The following is a 20,386-nucleotide window of genomic DNA, read 5'->3' as shown; positions in this document are numbered from 1 at the left end:
ATGAGGTTGGTGAACAAACTCTCTCTCTCCTCGAGTCATTGCCCTTACTTATATACATCAATTACGTCTCGCTCCAGCAAAGATCTAGTTCCCCAAGTCCACCTTGCTGAACAATCATTTCAGAATTATTAATTAATGTCATTCGTGTCCATATAACAAATCTGAATGGATTGATAATCGCGGCAAGTTTCTCGTAGAGTAAGGACTATCACAGAAATACCGTATCCAAAAGCGATTGAGATATTACTGTTTCGGGAATGTGTGCTAAGAGTTCCTGTCTATATTAGGTAGCCATAAGGACACGTTCACAAACTTTGACGGATGACAATGGAGCAAAGAGGCTACCTGGTTTATTAATCGTCTCTTGATCAAGAACATACTGTCTGATTGGGAATATCGTCAATTATCATTTTACCGGCTTAGCAAGCAATGGCTTGATCCGTCTTTCCGCAGTCTGGGTAGGCCAATTTATAGATGGAAGTGCCCTTTATATGTTAGAGTCACCCTGTTTACGTAGTATCTGAAGAGAGTTAGTAAACCTGCTGAATTTAACCCAGCATGACACATTGCAGACTTTTACAGGACCGGGGATCCAGATGGCGATCTTCCTTGAGTTTACGTCTTATTCAAGAACTCATTGACCATTTCTGCGGAGCGGAAATAGCTTCTCCGCAAGCCAAACGCTTCCGCGTTGATAAATCAATACACCTAGTCATGTCAATGTAACTGATAAGAATTTAACGGCTTGCACAACAGAGAGTAAAAGTGAGGCGATTCGCCCTTGAGCGCTTCCCTGAGCGGGCACCAATTGGCCAGATCGGGACGCCAAGACTTTTTTTTCCTTTTTAAGAAGCTGTACTATTTTAGCGGATCTATAAAATCTCGCCGAATAAATTGCAGCGATTTCTCCTGGACGGCGGGCAAGATGCACATCGCTAGAGATTTGTGTCAACTATATGGAATTGTTCTTACTTTCGGAGGTGGTTTGGGCATTCCCGTGATATAGACCTTTCTCGTGGAAAATTAGACACGGTAAAACGTTGGACGGAAAATGAAGCACCGACAGGTACACTGTTGCTTTGGTGAAATCCTCACACAGATTCTGTAATTCCGAAATGCATCCTCCAAACATGCTGAAGTTCCCATCCTGCATCCATCTCAGGCGCCTAAAATCACTGATTCAACCCCAGGCCCTTTCTTTCTTTTTGCGATGTCTCTTATTGGGCTCTGTAATGCGCAGGATAGTAATCACAATCATGACCGCGTATGCTCTAGCATCCACAGATGAAGGTCGTTGATATTGTGGCTCGCTGTCAATTATGCTAACAGGCAGTGCATTGAACCCTTTCTTAATTCCGATGGCAAATAGCCTTAAGAACATACACAAACAAGAAAAAATGGTGCTTAATTCCGCAGCGGAGTTGGAATGTGTAAGATGTTCAAACAAAGTCCATAGTAATCTGGATCATCAATGGCGGTCTAACTTCCGGACGGAGTACTCCGTGGCTGCGGAAATATCCACTCACTCTGTAGAAGCTTTTACATTTAAACTAGTTTCTCTCTGTTCCATCATGCTTAACCTGCTTGTTGATTCCCAGCAGAGCATTTATTTGTTATTGTAAATGAATGCGCTCAAGCGGGCTCTCATCATGTCTAAGGAAGAATCTCAAACGGCAACAAGCATTGATGACAATGCAGACAGCGATACTAAACAACCCGCTGAAACGGAAACTCCCTCCGACCAGCCATCACTTTCTTCAGCGGCAGTGGCCTTCATCCTCTTAGGACTGAGTTTGCCTGTTTTTCTCATTGCCCTGGATACTTCCATTGTTGCTACAGTTGGTATTCCCATGAACGGTGAATTTAACACTAGAACCAAGCTAACCGGCTTATGCTTCTTTTCTAGGCCATTCCATATATCACAGATCGATTCCAATCCACAAAGGATATTGGGTGGTATGGGAGTGCATATTTTCTTGCATTGTACGTGTTCTTAGTTCCATACTATTGTATCGTGCATTAGTGCTAATATTGACCCTATCAAGATGTTCACTACAGCCGCTGAGTGGCAAACTCTACGCAACATTTTCTCTGAAAGTAAGCAAAGCTGCGATTACGACATTTATGCGAGCAGTCTAACCTAATCGCTAATAGTGGACATTCCTCACCTTCTTTGCCGTCTTTGAGCTCGGTTCTCTACTATGTGCCACGGCTACGAGCTCTAACATGTTTATCGGCGGGCGTGCTGTTGCAGGAGCCGGAGGAGCAGGCATCGTATCTGGTGCTTTTTCTATCGTCGCATTCATTGCTCCGCTTGAGAAAAGACCACGTAAGAACTGCCTTCTTCCACGAATATACCCCCTCAAAGTTAACCAGACAGTTTAGTGTATATTGGGTTTATATCCTCATTCTTCGGCGTTGCCACTGTGATTGGCCCTTTGATCGGAGGAGCCTTTACAGAACACGTATCGTGGCGATGGTGTTTCTATATCAACCTGCCCATCGGTGCAGTAGCCGGCCTAGTGTTGGTCGTATTCTTTAATCCACCTACTAGAGATATAGAAACCGAGCCCATCAAGCACCGTATCAAGGCTCTCGACCTTATCGGTGCGTCTCTCTTCATTCCGGCAATCTTGATGGCCCTACTTGCACTACAATGGGGAGGCTCTACGTACCCCTGGAAGTCAGCGAAAATAATTGGGCTTTTCCTCGGATTCGGAGGTCTCTGTGTGGTCTTCGTCCTTTGGCAGATTTACAAAGGCGAAGAAGCCATGCTACCTATGTCCATACTCGTCAACCGCACTGTTACTTTCAGCAGCCTCACTCTAGGATTTGCATATGGAGCAATATTCTCAGTCGTGTATTATCTTCCAGAGTGGTTCCAAGTCGTCAAAGGAGCAGGTCCGATCAGAAGCGGCGTCATGAGCCTCCCAACCTTTGTTCCACAAATCGCCGCCGCTCTCCTGTCTGGAGCATTGGCTCCTAAATTGGGTCCCCTGAACCCCTGGGTCTACATTGGTTGCGCTTTCATGGCTATAGGCATTGGACTCTACGGTACATTCGACCTCAACACATCGGACGCGCACTGGATTGGATACCAAATCCTGCCAGGTATAGGGTTTGGCATGATGGCTCAAATGCCCGTTGTAGCGGTGCAAGCCACCTTGCCAACTTCCCAGAGTCCTCTCGGCGTTTCTACAGCCACTTTCTCTCAATTCTTTGGCAGCGCCATTTTCCTAGCGGTTGCGCAGGCTATATTTGCCAATATCTTCATTGATAAGTTGACGGTGGATATCCCCGGTGTTGACTTACAGAGCCTGCTCGCTAGTGGCTCAGGAGCTATTCGCAAACTGGTGCCTCCAGATGATTTGCCAGTTGTTCTGGGCGCGTTTAATCAGGCTCTTGTAGGTACATTCTATCTCTCTGCGGGCGCGTCTGCAGCTGCGGTTTTGATATCATTTGGGATACCCTGGATCAATATCAAGGGAAAGAATTTGACAATTGAACCTGGTGCATGATACGGCATAATCGTTCACTCTTACTACTAGCAGCCTGCGTTTCATTTCAATTTGCGGCTAGCTAGGATATATTACAGGCAACTGATTCGTCCCTTGAATCATGCCCTGCGACTTTCAACTATGTATTACCACTATTAAAGACTACCTTTAGAATGGACTCTCGCATATCTTGGAATAGATACTTATTCACTATATTTTTCACCCAGATAAATCATTCTCTTATTTATTTCTCGTTCCTTAATACACTAGGAATATATGTCGATATCTTTCGGACCTAGGTTAGGCTTATGGAGCATAGTTATCTCGTTGGAAATTCTGTAAAGGTCCCTCGCTCTCAATCCTCTAAATCCCAACTACAGCCTAGCCAATGCGACGAAGGCAGTTCTCATAATAGAGTAGCTGGAAACGCGTTTCTCAGCGATTTGGATACTTTCGTTCTAGCTACAATCAGTAGTCTATCGCTTTTGCTTCTCAACCGTAGACCAAGATGTGTAAGGTTGCATTGCCCGCTACTTGGGCTTTTCTATACAAAAACGCGCTAATTGGTCCTGCGACTGCAGCATAACATTTGGTCAGAGAGATGTAATATAAATAAGCGACTCCATCCCCCATTCTCCAGGCTTTAGAGACTATCTACTGTGAGTAAAGATTTGCCCCTAGGCTATCTAACATACATCGACTTGATTCACGCGTTGATCTAGTGTTCTTTCGCTCGCCTACTGCTCAACCGACCTCACCCCGTTAGGCTACGGGACGAGTCCATACGCTATCCTCACGTCTGCGACAAAATGTTCTGACGACTTATTCCCAGGCCCTCGGGCTCTTCAATAAGCCATGATCCGCGAACAGAGGCTGAAATGACTTCAAATATGTCATGGAGTTACACAAGGTCATGAATTTCTCAGAAATTCGTGCGTATGTGGGGCCTTGCTGAGACGCATCACTGCATATTGCTGTAATTGACGCCGTCAGGATCGAATGTCTTAAATCCTGGCGCCAATTTCACAGCTCCGAGTTCTTGGTCATTATTATGGCTGAGTATCGATTTACGGATCTAGGTAATTACATATAGCTAAAGTTTCATCCAGTTACTACAACTCCAAAGCCATAAAAGATCGCATCAAATTCTCGGCCTATACCATGGATTAATGTAAGCTTCATTCACCTCCCTCTTCTCTCTCTCTCTATTTATTGCATATATCGGAAACCAGATACAATTTCTAATTTTCTATGAAGCAGTAGTGCACAATGAGCTACATGTCACATTTGCGACTTCTTGTAGCAAAAAATATTAGCCTAGGTACGGACTGCTCTTAATGCATAGTATATCACGAATTCGCGTGGCTAACTTCACATATATTAATCATTATTACTTCATGTTCCACGTTTGGTCCATTATTATTTCGCCACGGCGCATTACATGCACCGTAGATCTGCAGAAACCCCCGCTCTGATGTTTCACAATAGGTCCTTGCTGTAAATCAGTGCGCGTAAGTGGTCTGCAAGAATAAAGGGAACGTAAAATGAAAAGATCACCACATGAAGAAGATAATACAAAGAGTTTAGCGCTGTGGATATGTAAGTATTACCTATCTCTTGAGCTGAGAATATGTCGATTCTTACCTCATTCGCAAAATCTCTTGATATAACATCGAAACTAGTGCACCCTTAACTGATATCCCCGCTCCTCTGCACGATACCTCTCCAACTCCAACCGGTGTCGAGATAACCGTTCCCGGCCGTGTTTAGCCTATCTTTCTTTAATGCGAGTTCTTACTTAGGAAGATGCAGAACGGGCCGGATTCGAACCCCGATCTACAAGACTTGCTTGCGCAACTGGGTCGTTTCCTCAGCGCCAATGAGAACAGAATCTCGGCAGCCCAAGTGTCCAACTGTTTCCAGCACCTTTCAACAAACGAAATTTCTGCACTACATCGCCTATTCTTCTTGCTTTGTAAGAACAAGGTTGGTCTGTCTCAGTGGCACCCCACGCATTCGCTAATCGAGCCCACCAAGAGAAGTGACATCCATCGACTACGGACGACACAGAGACTCGCTAATGGGTTCTCCGGCTGCGCTACGGGCCTGTCTGGAAACGTCCATGTCCGACCACACGTGAACGAAAGGAGCCTTGTTGAACTTGGACACCACCGATACAATCGCATATCTTCTTCTGGACGCGAATGGCCAGAGAGAGAAGATAGTTCAAGCGCACTCAGCCGTCATCATCTGCAAGGGCGTGGGACTTCCTCTCCCTCAATCTTTGCGAATGGCGACAACATTCCGAAACAGCGACGAGACACCTCTGCTGGCGATGCATTAGTGACTTTGATATCAGATGAGAATAACCACCGGCATATATCCAACATGTGCTGCTCAGAGCAAACCGCTCCAAGTCAGCAGCCTACCTCAAATACCACCGCCAAATTGCCCACTCTCGCGATTGCGAGAGTGGGCCAACGTGACGGAGCCGCTGTTCAAAATTGGGCAGATCATAACGGCTGTGGCAGCAGCCGTTTATCCACATGTGTTGAAATTAAACTCACACCAAGCACTGAACGACTCTTGGAGAATTGCAAAATAGACCCCACAGAGTTCCTTCGCGCAATCAAGGAAGCCAAAGTAGCTCTCCCAAATGGGCAGGGCTGGGAAGCCGCCCTTGCAACGAAAAAAGAAAATACTGACATTCGAGATCTGCTGAGGATTTATCATAGATTTGAATGCTTTAACATTTACAGTCATGTCGTGGAGGCTGGGTACCACACCAGTATGCACTGGGTCCGGGACGGGCGCTCCAGCCTGATCAAAAAGCTGTGTGAAGATTTTCCGGACCGTTTCCAAAGCCAAAAAGCCGCGAATAAATGTTTGAACTGCGTTGATCAGGGTTGTAAGTATCATGAGTGGATCAAAATATTTAGTGAAACAGAGGATCTCGGGTATCTTATAGCACTACCCTCGGACATGCCGCACTCAGCGTACGCCTCAACGCCCGGACGCATGGCTAAAATCTGACAGATATTCATGTAGGTATACATCCAGATGCACCAGAGAGCAAATGAACGCAGCTGCTATCAAGTTCAAGGAATTGGGTATAGATGAGCTTGTGAAGGATTTAGAACTTTCAAGGCTAGGAAACCACATTGCGTCGGCATTGAGAGATATGACGGCCAAGAAGCATAGGCCCACAAATGGTAAGCCTATTCAAAGTACTTTCAGAAGTATCTATTGGCATACTCATATGCTCATATGACCAAATCAGGAGAAACGCCTGAAGTCTCCTGTGAGCCTATGCAGTTGAACTCTTTCCCAAGTGTTGACAACCCCGTTCCAACGGCACCAACAGAAACGATAATACCGAGCGCCGATGAAAATGCTATACTCTTTGGTAAACTTATTACTCTACATTAGAATTCGTTTCTTCTAGGATCATAACACTTACAAGCACCGATTAGATACGAATACAACACTACTTCCTCCGGAATATGACTTTGCGTGCCAAGGTACACCATAGATGATAAGGCAGTCTCCTACATGCATACTGACACTTATTAGCACAACTGATCTCTACTATGCGCTCAGATTATGCCATGAGCCAACTCCCGGCAGCTTTATTACCTGCCGATAATTGGTATCAGTATCTCCATGAGACAGAAAACCACGGTGAAAGCTCGAACAACCCTTTGGACCGCAACGGAATAGATAGCTATCCCTCCTATAATGAAAATATGTAAGTCACACCGTCTCTTTGAAACGGGAGCCTACCATGTCTATGAAGTTCTTGCAATGGCGTAAGATTCAATGCTGCGGGCAGAGTGATGATACCCTAGTCCATAGCTATAGTTTGAGCCCGCTGGTCGGTACCGCTCTCGGTTCATAGGTGCAAAATACTACCCGTAGTAGCCTGGATGTTAGCAATTTGAATCGATGATGCTTTCTGCCTTATTTTAAACTTCACCTAGCGATAGAAATCAGGAATAGAAAGAGCATTTAAAAGCTATTTCCACTGTAAAGATGTGGCCGTATGAGTCGTGTTATTAAATACAGAGCCATTCTTCCACTACGGTACTGGCCGCGGGGTTGGTCTTTGTCCGGTGGGTAGACGACATGGCGCCGCTGTCAAGATAATTGTAATGAATATTGTCAGCTACCTAATTACATGTAACTTTAACACATAATTAAAGAGTGTCTCCCAGCGACGGCAATAGCAAATTAAATCACCGAATGTCCCAAACTTTTTGAGGTTACCTTTCCTACATTCTACAAGCCTATCCGTAGCCGAAAACAGGGTAACAAGCACAGGTCGGTGGACTGAAGTATGACTCGAAAACCATATATTCCAGCATGCCCGCACAGGAATAACCATCTAGAGAAGCATCCAGGAAGAAGACCTTTTGAGTTTCTCCCATCCGCACTTACTTCCTTTTTTGGTTATTCTTTGACATATTTTGCATACAAGGCTTGAAAAAATGAATTTACATATTATGGCTTCTTTTCGACGACTACCTGCGACTTTCTTTGTCATAGCTGCCCTTTCTTTGTCCGTCAGAGGATCTTCGGAGGCTACTCTTGAAGATCTATGGGGCTCCGATGTGAGTATTTCTTACTTGACCAATACAACAGTGGATAACGTAGATGGGATAGTGGGCATTCTCTGGTATTTCGACATTTAATCACCTCCCATACGCACGATGCTTGGTCAATCGCTCCGAAATATTCGATATCGCCGTTGTAGGCGTTCCTTTCGACTCTCTTACTACGTACCGATCAGGTAAGATTGCATCTGATCCAATTATGCGGCGCCGCTCACAAAAATAGGAGCTCGTGAGGGCCCAAAGGCAATCCGATGGGCATCTGGGCGCCATCTCTCTGGTAGAAGCTTCCATCCCAGCCTTCATTTCAACCCGTACGAATCATGGGCGTCGGTTTTAGACTGCGGCGACATACCCGTCGTTCCAATCGATCCCGTTCTAGCGATGAAACAGATGGGTGATGCCCTATTTGAGCTGCTGTCACGTTCTACCTCGCAGAAAAGCCGATGGAGTCATCCTCGGCTGATACTTCTTGGTGGTGACCACTCCATTGTGCTTCCAATGCTCCGGGCTCTACATAAGATTCGACGGGAGCCTGTCGCACTTCTCCATTTCGATGCACACATCGACACGATGGATCCTGACTCATATCCACGCAAGGCCTGGAAGTCACAGGCTTCTGAGATCCATCACGGGACGGTGTTCTGGCAGGCAGCTCAGGAGGGTCTCCTTCTCCCGGGCCATCTAGTTCATGCCGGCGTTCATGGTAGAGTTTCGAGCCTGCAGGATTTCCACAGCGACGACTCTCTCGGATTTCTGCGCATCCCTGTCGAAGAGATGGACGATGAAGGCGCTGACGCTATCATCAAGAAGATTCACGACACAATTGGGGAGGACGTGCCCGTGTATGTCAGTATTGACATTGATGTACTTGACCCGGCATTTGCCCCAGGAACTGGCGCTCCTGAAACGGGTGGCTGGACGTCTCGCGAGATGATGAGAATCATGACCGTTCTCTCCAAGTTGGACGTTGTTGGCCTGGATATTGTGGAAGTTACTCCAGCCTATGACAGCGCCGGAGGCGATACGGCTTTTGCGGCTGCAAATCTTGCCTACGAAGCTATCTCAATGATGGTTCAAAAGGAAATGGAGACCAGTAAATTTGAGGCAAAGGCGGGCTACAAGTACCAAAACGATGAATTGTAATGGAATTTGCATGCAGTCCGGACTTAGACATCTTCAAGTCAGTACTTACTCCCAGATTCTTCCTCTTTCTGGCTGCGTATAAATAGTATACTGGCTGCTAAAGTGCAAAGATACGGGTGATTAGCTATTAGATCTGGAGCTTAGTTCTTTTTCAAACTTGACCGCACATATCTCTGTTCCCCGTTTTGTTCCAGTGACCAGAAAGGATAGTTTCTAATACTACCAAAGGTAATACTTTCTGGCGCCCAAGCAGCCCTCATTTAATCCTGGTATCCACGGGATTTCCGAAACCTGACCAACGCGTAATAATCTGCACACTTGATGCATGGTTATACCCTCATTCATAGAATATCAACATCTATCACTACCTCCCTACATTGGGCCCCATCAAAGCTTGACAGATACTCGCCGAGAATGTGAGGCATCAGTTCCATATTTGGGAGGCGCTTGATAGGGCATATCAAATTGCTGCATATTCTTACGGGGCGAACTGAGTCCCTAGTAAAACGCTCTTTGCGACCAGAGAAAGACCGGGGCATAGGAGAATAATGGTGCATCAACGCGAAACCTTCCAGTCCCGGGCACAATATAAAATCTTCTCTCTCCGCTTCTGGTTCGGCATAGAAACATTTTCCTCTATTCATTACAGTTTTATCTTCTATTGCTTTCTGGTTTGTCTTCTCCATTCAATATGGCACCGAGTATTACTACAGCGGAAGACGGCGAACACGTCTCGTCTGTTAAGGTGCAAAACAACAACCACGCTTCTCAGCACCTTAATGGACAAAACACAACGGACGTCACCTATTCTAGCATCTACACTACCAAGTCTGGAGAGTCTATTCGTGATGCGATTGACATGAGCCAAGTCCGAAGTCACTTTCCTGTTCTTAGCGGGGAGACCGTACTGTTCAATAATGCCTCGGGGACCGTGGTATTGGGGGATGCTGTTGCAATGTATGTTCTAAACTAGCTTTTGAAAGTACGCATGACACTAATCGACAATACAGAGCAAGTGAAAGAATGATTTCCATGCCAATTGATCGTGGAGATGGAGACCCTCGAAGTGACGCGGCACAAGCCGAGTATGCGAATAATTGGCTCCAGTGTGCGGCCTTCATCAACGCCGATCCGTCGGAAATTGGTAGGTTCGATCGCTATATTTTATAATTGGACTCTATTGGCTCACAAGCCGCTTGAAACCAGCTTTCGGACCGTCTACGACTGCTTTGTTTCGGCTATTAAGTCAGTCCTTGCAACCATATCTCAATTCCGACGCTGAGATGGTCTGCTCTACTCTGTGCCATGAAGCGGCAGCAAGCTCGTGGGTATATCTTGCCCGAAGTTTGGGCATCACTATCAAATGGTGGACACCATCACAAGACGAGACAGACAGCCCTTGTCTCACGGTTGAATCACTCAAACCTCTTCTGACTCCCAAAACGCGCCTCGTTACTTGCAATCACGTCTCTAATGTGGTTGGGACGATACATCCAATTCGGGAGCTGGCCGATCTTGTTCATACCATTCCTGGCTGCATGATTGCTGTGGATGGAGTTGCCTGGGCTCCCCACCGTCCAGTAGATGTCAAAGCACTTGATGTGGATTTTTACTGCTTCAGCTGGTACAAAGTATTCGGCCCACATATAGCACAGTTATACGCACATCGTCGCGCACAAGACCGCTATATGAGCAGTATCAACCATTACTTCCTTGATGCCTCTACCCTTGATGGCAAAATTCACTTAGGTAATGTTTGCTACGAGCTGGAAGCCATGTGTGGTCCCATCTCGAAGTATTTGAGTAACGTTGGATGGGACGCTATCATCCAGCAGGAGACCGTCCTGACCAAAGTCTTTTTGGATTACTTGCTCAGTCGACCTACAGTCTACCGAGTGTTCGGAAAACAAACCGCAGATCCAAGTCAGCGAGTGTCAATTGTGATATTCGAGGTGCTTGGGCGCAAGTCTAGTGATATTGTGATGAAGATTCATGTTCGCGACCGCTTCCGGCTCATGTGGGGTGATTGCTGGGCACCACGAGCAACATTTGACGTTCTCCGACCACACAGCGACGGAATTATTCGGGCTAGTTTTGTTCACTATAACACGGTGAGCGAAGTTCTAGCATTGTGTGATGAGCTGGAACATGTGATTTCCACTTCTGAATCGTGATCTCTAGCAGCGGGAAGTCTCAGTGCTCAATTCCCTTGGGGAGACTTGTGTTGGGAATACTTGTTCAGCTCGTTCACTATAGTACTCTTTCACCACTGGTAGCCTCTAATCAGCACAAGGACTTGGATATGTTGTTATTCATCTTTGGCAATCATAGATCACTGATAAATACAAGCACCATTAGTTAGACATAGTACTCTCTTCTGCCAATGTGAACCGTAATACTACTTCCCAAGAATAGCTCCGCATTGACGTCCTTCCTTTCAATTGTACGTGGACGCAGTCGATCTGCATCTTAATTACTGTAGTACTCGCAAGGAACTCTTGTTCCGCTGATTCCTAGCCGTAGAGAGATTAGACTCGAAAACATTACGTGACCATGAATCAGGATCTGGCTTGTAGAAACGCATTTGATGTCTTAGCTGAAGTAGGTCTGCGACCCTCATGATTGGATTCGCGTCAGTTTCGGGAAGCACGAGAAGCGGCGACCTGCCTCGTATTTTAAGAATTAGATCCCTTAGTACTTTCGCGGTTAGAGACGTAACCTTCTAGGTAGATGCAATAGAAAATATATATAATTGGATCCCTCTGCTGGAGTATCAACAAATTCCCCCTTTCAAAAATTGGATAATTATAACATCCTATCATTTATTGCATTTACTATTATTCTTTCTCACCATAATGTCTTCAATAACAGCATCAGAGCTTTCCGAACTATGGATACGGAACGCTCAAGTTCCTAGTGTGATTTCCACAACCGTCCAAGAGTTGATTGCCCAGCGCGCAAGCATACAGAGCGATCATCCAGCTATTGTTGCTTGGGACGGAAATTACACTTATGGAGAATTGATGCGTTTAGCATCAAATCTAGCCAACTGCTTGTCTCAACATATTGGCCAACACTCTGGCAAGGTACTGCCAATTATGATGAGCAAGTCAAAATGGATGCCTATTGCCATGATTGGGGCCTTGCTTGGGGGTTGGGGAATAGCTCCTCTCGATATTCGTACGCCAACGGCTAGGCTTGCCGAAATTCTGGATATCCTGGATCCACCTTGCATTCTTACAATATTGGAGAGCAAAAGAGCAATCGATACGACGGTACCAATATTTGCTGTGGACGACCTCGGCCACGAATATCAGCTATTTAGTGGCGTTGAGCACCTGGCTGAGAGCACATCGACAAATATTGCGGCTGTTGTATTTACGTCTGGGAGTACAGGGTTGCCAAAAGGTGTGATACTAAGCCCGGAATGCATCTCGACTTCTGCGGTATGCGGATCGCAAATCCTCCAGCTTGGACTAAGTTCCCGGCTTTTCCAGTTTTCCTCATACTCATTCGATATAAGCCTCCATGAGACATTCATGACTCTGGTTGCTGGTGGATGTCTCTGTATCCCCTCAGAGACAGAGAGACTAAATAATCTCGTCGCAGCCATCAACACAATGCAAGCCAATTGTATTTGTACCACTCCATCTATAGTAATGTCTGCGTTGGTTGAGGGCATTATCTCGACGCCGATCAAATTGGTTGTGCTTACGGGTGAGGCACTCACATCACGAATTAGTCCTTTACTTGACATGGGTATTTCTCTATTCAATTGGTACGGAGCAACGGAGTGCCCTATCGTTTCTCTTGCGCCTTTAATCAAGGAGAACTCGGCATCTTCACAGATAAGATCTAAGCATCCCGGGAACTGTTGGGTGGTCCAGCCTGAGAACACAGATGCTCTCTGTGGGTTCGGTGAAGTGGGGGAATTGTTGGTGGAGAGTCCAATGTTGACAATGGGATATCTGAATGCGCCAGGGCAAACAGAAACAGTCTTTGTTGTTGATCCCGCATGGCTAACTGACGGTCATGCCTGTGCTACGGGCCGACGGGGCAGGCTGTATAAGACAGGAGATCTTGTGCGAAGCAACCGAGACTGGACTTTCGATTATATCGGCCGCAAGGATACCATGGTCAAAATACGTGGCCAACGTGTCGATCTGAGTGCGATCGAGTTCCGTATCTGGAGTTACCTTCAATCAGGAGCCATGGAATCGCCGGTCCGAGTGAAAGAAGTACTCGTTGAGTCTATAATACCCAACCAAAATAGCGAAAATGCCAGCATTGCCTGTTTTTTATACTTGGAATGTCAACTCGAGCTTCAATCCCAATCCTTGCCACAGAAACATCTAGCCACATCAACAGACTTACCAAGTATAAATCTTTATGCGCCAGACACATTGTTACAGGGCCTTCAAGCAGAGATTGATCGTTCTCTACGGGCCGTTCTTCCTGACTATATGACGCCATCTCTATATTTCCAGCTGTCCGAAGTACCATATACTCCGTCCGGAAAAATTAACAGAAAACTTTTGCGCTCTTTGGCATCACAGATATCTAGTCAAGATTTGATGTCATGCCGTATCTTTCCACAAGAAGCTTGTATTTTGCCTCACAATGATACTGAAGTGGCTCTTCAGCGCCTTTGGGCGGAAACTTTGGGATTGGACGCGGCTGTGGTTTACACAAACATAAGCTTTCTTCAATACGGTGGAGACTCTCTTAGTGCTATTGTCCTCTCAAAGGCATTAAGGATAGAGTTCAAGCTGAGCATACAAGTACCGCAACTCTTGCGTCGAGAGACTACGATTGAACATCTAGCAACACTGGTGGAGTATCACAAAAATGGCCAAATAGTCGATGAGCCACATATGGATATATCTACAAGTCTGGAAGGTTGGATAACACGACTTGGAAGTATATCTATAAATCTTCCGAGCACGGATTCCCTGGGAAGTCGGGGCTCCCGGGTATTGCTAACAGGTGCAACTGGATATCTGGGAACACATATTTTAGGCGAACTGTTCAACAGCCGCCAAGTGAGAAATATTATCATCATAGTACGGGCAGCGAACATTGAAATTGCCCGAGAACGGGTTCGCGAAGTCGCAGTTACTGCAGGGTGGTGGAAGGAGAGTGCATTCTCTCGCATTGAAGTCTGGTTAGGAGACTTGGCCGAACCACGGTTGGGCTTACAAGAAGAAAATTGGGCAAAGGTGTCCAATATCGACACAATCATACACAACGGCGCTGTTGTGAATTATAGTGCTAGCTACGACGTCTTGGAAAAGGCAAACGTCATCTCAACCTTCCACTTATTAGAGGCGGCTCTCCAGTCTCAACGCCTTCGAACTTTCATCTTCATCTCTGGTGGCATCAAACAAGGCTTTCACCAGTCAGATCAAGAGTACCTACGAGCTCTCAACGAAGCGGAAGGATATAGCCAGGCCAAATATGTGTCGGAGCAACTAACACTAGCCGCGGGCCGCCTATACAACGAAGTCGTCCACCCTTCTTCCACACGGGAGGATGAGAGGGAGCCGGCAAATACGGGCCGAACCTTCATGGTTATCAAACCTGGCTACATAATTGGCGATCAAGTGGCTGGTCTTTCCAACACAGACGACTATATTTGGAGGTTGGTCGCCGGAGCAGTTCGCATGGGATGCTTTCCTTCTGACCCGCCAGACTATTGGCTGGATATAGCAGAGGTCACTTATGTCGCAAAATATGTGGCTTGCCAAGCGCAGCTTGGAGTACCCAAAAGTGCTTCCGGACCTATGACCCCTCCCAGGTCCATTCACAGCGGCTGTTCCAGTCCCAGCAGCGAGGATGATCGAGAAACTGGAATATTGGACCCTACTAAGGTATTCCATGATATGAGCCGCGGTCTACCTGTTAGAGAATTCTGGAATGCTATCCAGTCGCAAGCTCGAATAGCCCTTAAACAATTAGATTGGGATTCATGGATTGCTCAAGCCAATGCTGATGTTGATCAAGACAAAGAAGCCCACCCGCTGTGGGCCATTCAGCTACATTTGGGGCCGGCCCTTGGCGATAGAATAACGGCCGAAGAAGTCAAGATCAGGTCAACGGAAGAATCTAATACCTTAGGCGAGATTGAGGCGGCAGTCCGACGCTCTGTAGAGTACCTTTACAGCATCCAGTTCATCGTCCTTCCGGTCGAAGAGGGGTCTCTAAACTCTTCACCCGCTAACTGGAGTTATCCATCGAGTAGCGATACCGACAGTTCCGCAGACGACGATGAACATCTGGCACAAAGAAGAGTCATCGGAAGTGCCCAGGCAAAACATTACCATGCGATTATTAGTCGATCCAAGTTGAGGTATTGAAGCGAAGATAAACTAAACCCCTGCCTTCGAGGTCATCTCAAAAAACTCAAACGCATTTCGACGAACCTTACTCCATACATCGAGGCCCCAGGGCTAAGCTACATGTATCCAATATGAACGCATCTTGCAAGGTAGATCACAAAATTTGTGGCGATGCTATTGTGGTCAATTACTTCAGCGTCGAGGTGTTTAATTGCGTAGATTAAGTTAATAGATAGAAGAGTCCAAAGTGTTGGCATACCCAGCAAAATACTCAGTGGCTGCCCAAGGCAAGCTGACCAACCGCATATTCTTGCATGAGTGCATCCACACGTAGTCACAATTGATAACATGGAACCAACAATCATGAGTAATTAGCCGGTTGCAAGACGACATGGATCTAGCCTGCTAGGGCCGACAGCGCCCAGGAATTGTTGACTCACATTTTCACAACCTCAGAAACTCGAATAAATCACATCGATCCTGTGGTACATATTTGCAAAATGGCAACACAAGTACTTACGAAATTACAATCGGTAGAGCTCCAGCCTGTCAGTGGCCTCCCTGCATCGGCACCAGTTGAAGCATTGCATGATCCGTCGGGAGACTCTTCGTCCGCCATACCAGCAGAGGACGGCGAAACGCTCATCATCCACTCGAAAGCTCGAGCTAGTTTTGTTGTTGCTCAGCTCTTGGGCTTGAATCTCTTCAGCAGCTTCTGCAATGGTGTTGTCGTTGTCGGCCTACCAGCCATGGCGGCGTCCTTGCATATCGACGAGGGACTTCTTGTCTGGCCTACCTCCGTCTTCTACCTGACTGCAGGTTCGTGTCTGTTACTGGCTGGTTCTATCACCGACGTGATAGGCACCAAAACTATGAGCTTGATCGGGGCCTTCGCTGCTGCCGTCTCAGCGATGGCCTGCGGTTTAGCCCAAACCGGTGGCCAATTGATTGCGTTTCGTGCCTTGCAGGGTATCACAAACGCCATCATTGTTCCTTCGTCTGTCTCCATTATCTCGACCAACTTGGAGGAAGGAAGGCCGCGCAACCTAGGCTTTGCATGCTTGGGCTTCGCTGGTCCGATCGGATTCTCTCTTGGGCTCGTCCTTGGCGGCGTTTTTGCTGATAGCACCGGCTGGAGGGCGGCATTTTACCTTGCCGCAGCCACCACTTTCGCATTATTCTTGGTCGGTGTTTGGACGTTGCCAAAAGTCGTTGTTCGTCCAAGAACATCGGTTTGGTCTAGAATTCTGAAAGAGGTTGACATCATCGGTGCATTCGTTGGGACTGCAAGTTTGGCGATGCTGTCTTATGTTCTAGCGTACGGATCTCTCTCCGGTTTACTATTCCTCGGCGTAGCTAATTCAGGGCTTCAGAATCTTGTCTGCCGACATCCACAGTATTCACAAGGCGTCTACCATTATTCTTCTAGTAATTAGTGCTATCTTTATCTTAGTATTTATAGGATGGATGCAATACCAGGAAAAGCACCAGCGCAATGCGCTTATCCCCAACTCTCTATGGAGAAACTGGGTGTTCACCAGTTGTTGCCTGATGGTACTACTCACCACGGCTGTTTGTAACTGCATGGAATTGTATAGCAGTCTGCTGTAAGTCATCGGTCACTAGCAACAGTCCTCGCAGGGCTACGAATTGACCTTTTCATCAGCTTCCAGCAAGTACAGATTCAATCGGCGCTGCATGCTTCACTCCAGATTCTTCCGTCTCTTATTTCTGGAGCACTAACCAACATATCGACCGGGATCTTTGTAAACCGTATGCCTGTCATGTGGTCTGTACTCATCTCCTCCACTCTTAGCACAGTTGCGCCTCTTCTTATGGCCCTGATCAAACCCAGCTGGCCATATTGGTACGATGCTTTCTTTGCCCAGGTGAGTGATTACTCGTCAAGAATACCGTCTATTGCTTGGAACATCTTATGGGAAAACGATCTGTCTCTAACTTCATGTAGATTCTGGCTCCATTGAGTTGCGATATCCTCTTCACAGTTGGCCTTCTCGTCGTGTCAGACGTTTTCCCAACACACATGCAGGCTTTGAGCGGAGCCGTTTTCAACACTTGCGCACAGCTTGGAACCGCCATTGGCCTCACAGTCACCTCACTCATCGCTGCCTCCGTAACCAATGCATCTCTTGACGCCGACAAAGCCTCGCCTAGTGCCCTCATGGTTGGATATCGAGCCGTCTTCTGGACTATGTTTGCCGCCATGGCTTTAGTTTGTGTTCTAAGTGTGCTCGGATTAAGGATGGTCAAACAATTGGGAGTGAAGCGAGACTGAGCTTTTACAACAGGCTTGGAAAGTAACATAACACTAGAGGTATATAAGGGTAGTTCGGTGACAGGGCTTATTTTGTGTAGCGTGGCGGAGATTCATACAATTACACTTTTTATACCCAATCATAAACATTATTACACATCATGTAGAAGGGACGAAAAGTTTTTTTTTTGCTTCATCTGCCAAGTAGCCGTCTATCGAACAATGCATGATCCAAAGACACCATCCTTCTCCAAAACATCATGCCTTCTGCGAGCCCGACAACTGGATGATACCTGGACGCAGTGTCGACATCAAATCTTCAGGATCATACTTTGTTTTGATCTCTAGAAGGCGCTTTATGTTCTCCTCCCCATAACTACCGTATACATCCTGGTGTCTGGCTGCATAGTTGAGATATTGGTAGCGGTGGAACGTGCCCTGAGCCCGAGCGGCCTTCTCAACTTTGTCCACAAACTGATCGGCAACGTCGAAGATCATCTTATCATGTTGAACGTCTGTCCACCTCCAAAGAATTGCTATAACTATTCAATTTTGTGTCAGTAAACTCTCATCTACTGGTAGAATGTTGCATTTCTGGCGTACTTATTAAAGGTGTGTCTTCCGGTTTGATTCCCAACGCATTGCCAATCGCGTCCTTTGGAAGCATAGAACCGACCAATGGTTGGTATAATATGGAGGGCACGAAACCATCGCAATCCTTTAGGAGAGCCACAGATTCTTTATGAAAGGCATCAATCTGTTCCAGCGTTGATAGATTAAATTTCACAGACAATGAAGAGGTCCGGAATCTGTGAGACGTAGTCAGCTTGTAGCACATTAATCTCCTTATTTTGATCACCCAAGACGCAAATACCTGAAACCTGGCTCATTTTGACTATCCATCTCGTCACAAAGATTTTTCAAGCTTCGAATTTGAGTGGTTGAGGCAAGAGGGGTTAGACTTTTAATATCGTCAAAGACCGCGGTGTCGGATTGCGGATTGCTGTGAGACGTGATGACAGCGTATACGCTATTACCATCCTTTGCGGCATCGGTAGATAGCATAAAAGCTTCCGTACTAGGATCTGAGCCATCGTGTACAAACTTATTGAATGCATCGAAAACTGCAGCCTTGTTTTCATGGGAGAATACACTGGCACCACCCCATATTTGTCCAAAATTAAAGGTTCTCAGCTCCATATGAGTGACGATACCAAGAGTGATACCGGCTCCTCTCATGCCCCAGAAAAGGTCAGGATGCGACTTTTCACTGACATTTAGAATTTGGCCATTGGCAAGAACGAGCTTCAAGAAACTGTAAGTGATCGACAAAGGCAGCTGAGGGATGGTGGATGCAAGACTTACCTCGTAACTTATGACATTGTCACAAGCAAGCCCTCTTTCGGACGAGAAGAAAGAAATGCCACCTATTGGGTCAAGGTCAGCCACCGGGCAGTGAATGCATATTTGCTTTCAAATATATTCATACCTCCCATAGTAAGTCCACTAACCCCGACACTAGAAATTCGGCCACCAACGCACCCAAGTCCATGTGCCTCTAGCTTGTCGTAAATTTCGCCGAACCTGCAGCCAGCACCAACGGTGACAGACTTGCGATCATCCGAGATGGTGATGTCTTTAAAACGACTCAGGTCGATAGTGATTCCATTCTCCGCATTGGTCCCAGAAGCGTATGAGTTATGACCTCCAGACTTAATTGCAAAAGTAGCCCCGGTCTCCCGGACAATATTAAGGATTGCCGCGACGTCCGCAGCGTTGACTGGGAGAACACGGCATACAGGGACGATCTGCGCAGCCTGTGCAATGAAATAAAAGGTTGTGTCAAATTGGCCTACATCTGGGAGAGCGTCATCTGGCAGGATGACCTTATCAGCGCCCAGCTTTTCACGAAGTATGAGAGCCTATAATTGTTAGGCTCAATTGCAGTCTGCAGTGGTGGAAAATAGACCGTGAGCTTACAGCTTTTCCGCTAGCGTTTATGGTGGCTGCAGAAGACATTCTTTGGTGCAAAAAGCCAGCAATGAGGAAAACAGTAAAATAAAAACTGTAGGCTGAAAAGAAAGCCGATTTAGATCAAGTTGCAGAGAATTTGTTTGAAGAAGAAGAAGAAGTAACGGTACGCCATATATTGTATGTAAATAGGCCGGTGTCGTTGTTATGTCCCCTCTTTATCTGACCTCAGCATTTCCCAGTTTACCGCATAACAAGACGCTGTAAGACAGCATAGACCTCATTCGGCAATAGTGATTATCGAGCAAAGTCCTAAGCCTAAAAAGACTTTAGTTAAATACCAATTGCTGATGACGTCCTGTTCTTTGAATATACAATCGATGCTGAACTGTCAGCGGCTTTGTGCGCTAATTGGCCGCTCGATAGAATAGGAAGATGTTGCATTTCATCTCTAATCAAGATCGTGACATAAGGGGCTGATCTTTGACTTGATCCAATTCATAGCCTGAATCCAAGAAAGCTGAGAGCATGTGGTTCCATTGGAACCAG

At 46.4% G+C, this 20,386-nt stretch overlaps 6 protein-coding genes across 6 annotated transcripts; 5 read left to right on the top strand and 1 right to left on the bottom strand.

Annotated features, from left to right (window-relative positions):
- Positions 1–1,649: 1,649 nt before the first annotated feature.
- On the top strand, positions 1,650–3,518 carry T069G_11228 (major facilitator superfamily domain-containing protein; the record flags this gene model as incomplete). Its single annotated transcript, XM_056178433.1, has 5 exons — positions 1,650–1,838; positions 1,907–1,983; positions 2,046–2,097; positions 2,155–2,329; positions 2,386–3,518. The coding sequence occupies 5 exons, from the start codon at positions 1,650–1,652 to the stop codon at positions 3,516–3,518; spliced, it is 1,626 nt and encodes a 541-aa protein (XP_056023307.1).
- Positions 3,519–7,999: 4,481 nt separating this feature from the next.
- On the top strand, positions 8,000–9,253 carry T069G_11227 (arginase family domain-containing protein; the record flags this gene model as incomplete). Its single annotated transcript, XM_056178432.1, has 3 exons — positions 8,000–8,107; positions 8,160–8,286; positions 8,334–9,253. The coding sequence occupies 3 exons, from the start codon at positions 8,000–8,002 to the stop codon at positions 9,251–9,253; spliced, it is 1,155 nt and encodes a 384-aa protein (XP_056023306.1).
- A 691-nt stretch (positions 9,254–9,944) lies between these two features.
- Positions 9,945–11,427, top strand: T069G_11226 (aminotransferase class-V domain-containing protein; the record flags this gene model as incomplete). The annotated part of the gene is made up of 3 exons (XM_056178431.1): positions 9,945–10,210; positions 10,264–10,397; positions 10,460–11,427. 3 exons carry the CDS (start codon positions 9,945–9,947, stop codon positions 11,425–11,427), a joined length of 1,368 nt encoding a protein of 455 aa, XP_056023305.1.
- Positions 11,428–13,212: 1,785 nt separating this feature from the next.
- Positions 13,213–15,609, top strand: T069G_11225 (male sterility protein domain-containing protein; the record flags this gene model as incomplete). Its single annotated transcript, XM_056178430.1, has 3 exons — positions 13,213–13,420; positions 13,460–13,564; positions 13,652–15,609. The coding sequence occupies 3 exons, from the start codon at positions 13,213–13,215 to the stop codon at positions 15,607–15,609; spliced, it is 2,271 nt and encodes a 756-aa protein (XP_056023304.1).
- A 482-nt stretch (positions 15,610–16,091) lies between these two features.
- On the top strand, positions 16,092–17,887 carry T069G_11224 (major facilitator superfamily domain-containing protein; the record flags this gene model as incomplete). Its single annotated transcript, XM_056178429.1, has 4 exons — positions 16,092–16,909; positions 16,965–17,198; positions 17,258–17,480; positions 17,561–17,887. The coding sequence occupies 4 exons, from the start codon at positions 16,092–16,094 to the stop codon at positions 17,885–17,887; spliced, it is 1,602 nt and encodes a 533-aa protein (XP_056023303.1).
- Positions 17,888–18,124: 237 nt separating this feature from the next.
- Positions 18,125–19,885, bottom strand: T069G_11223 (FAD binding domain-containing protein; the record flags this gene model as incomplete). The annotated part of the gene is made up of 6 exons (XM_056178428.1): positions 18,125–18,408; positions 18,470–18,675; positions 18,741–19,171; positions 19,232–19,293; positions 19,356–19,788; positions 19,847–19,885. The coding sequence occupies 6 exons, from the start codon at positions 19,883–19,885 to the stop codon at positions 18,125–18,127; spliced, it is 1,455 nt and encodes a 484-aa protein (XP_056023302.1).
- Positions 19,886–20,386: the final 501 nt, after the last annotated feature.

The sequence above is a fragment of the Trichoderma breve genome (assembly GCF_028502605.1).
Source record: "Trichoderma breve strain T069 chromosome 7 map unlocalized scaffold00008, whole genome shotgun sequence".
NCBI lineage: Eukaryota > Fungi > Ascomycota > Sordariomycetes > Hypocreales > Hypocreaceae > Trichoderma > Trichoderma breve.
This window is presented reverse-complemented; position numbering and strand designations above follow the sequence as displayed.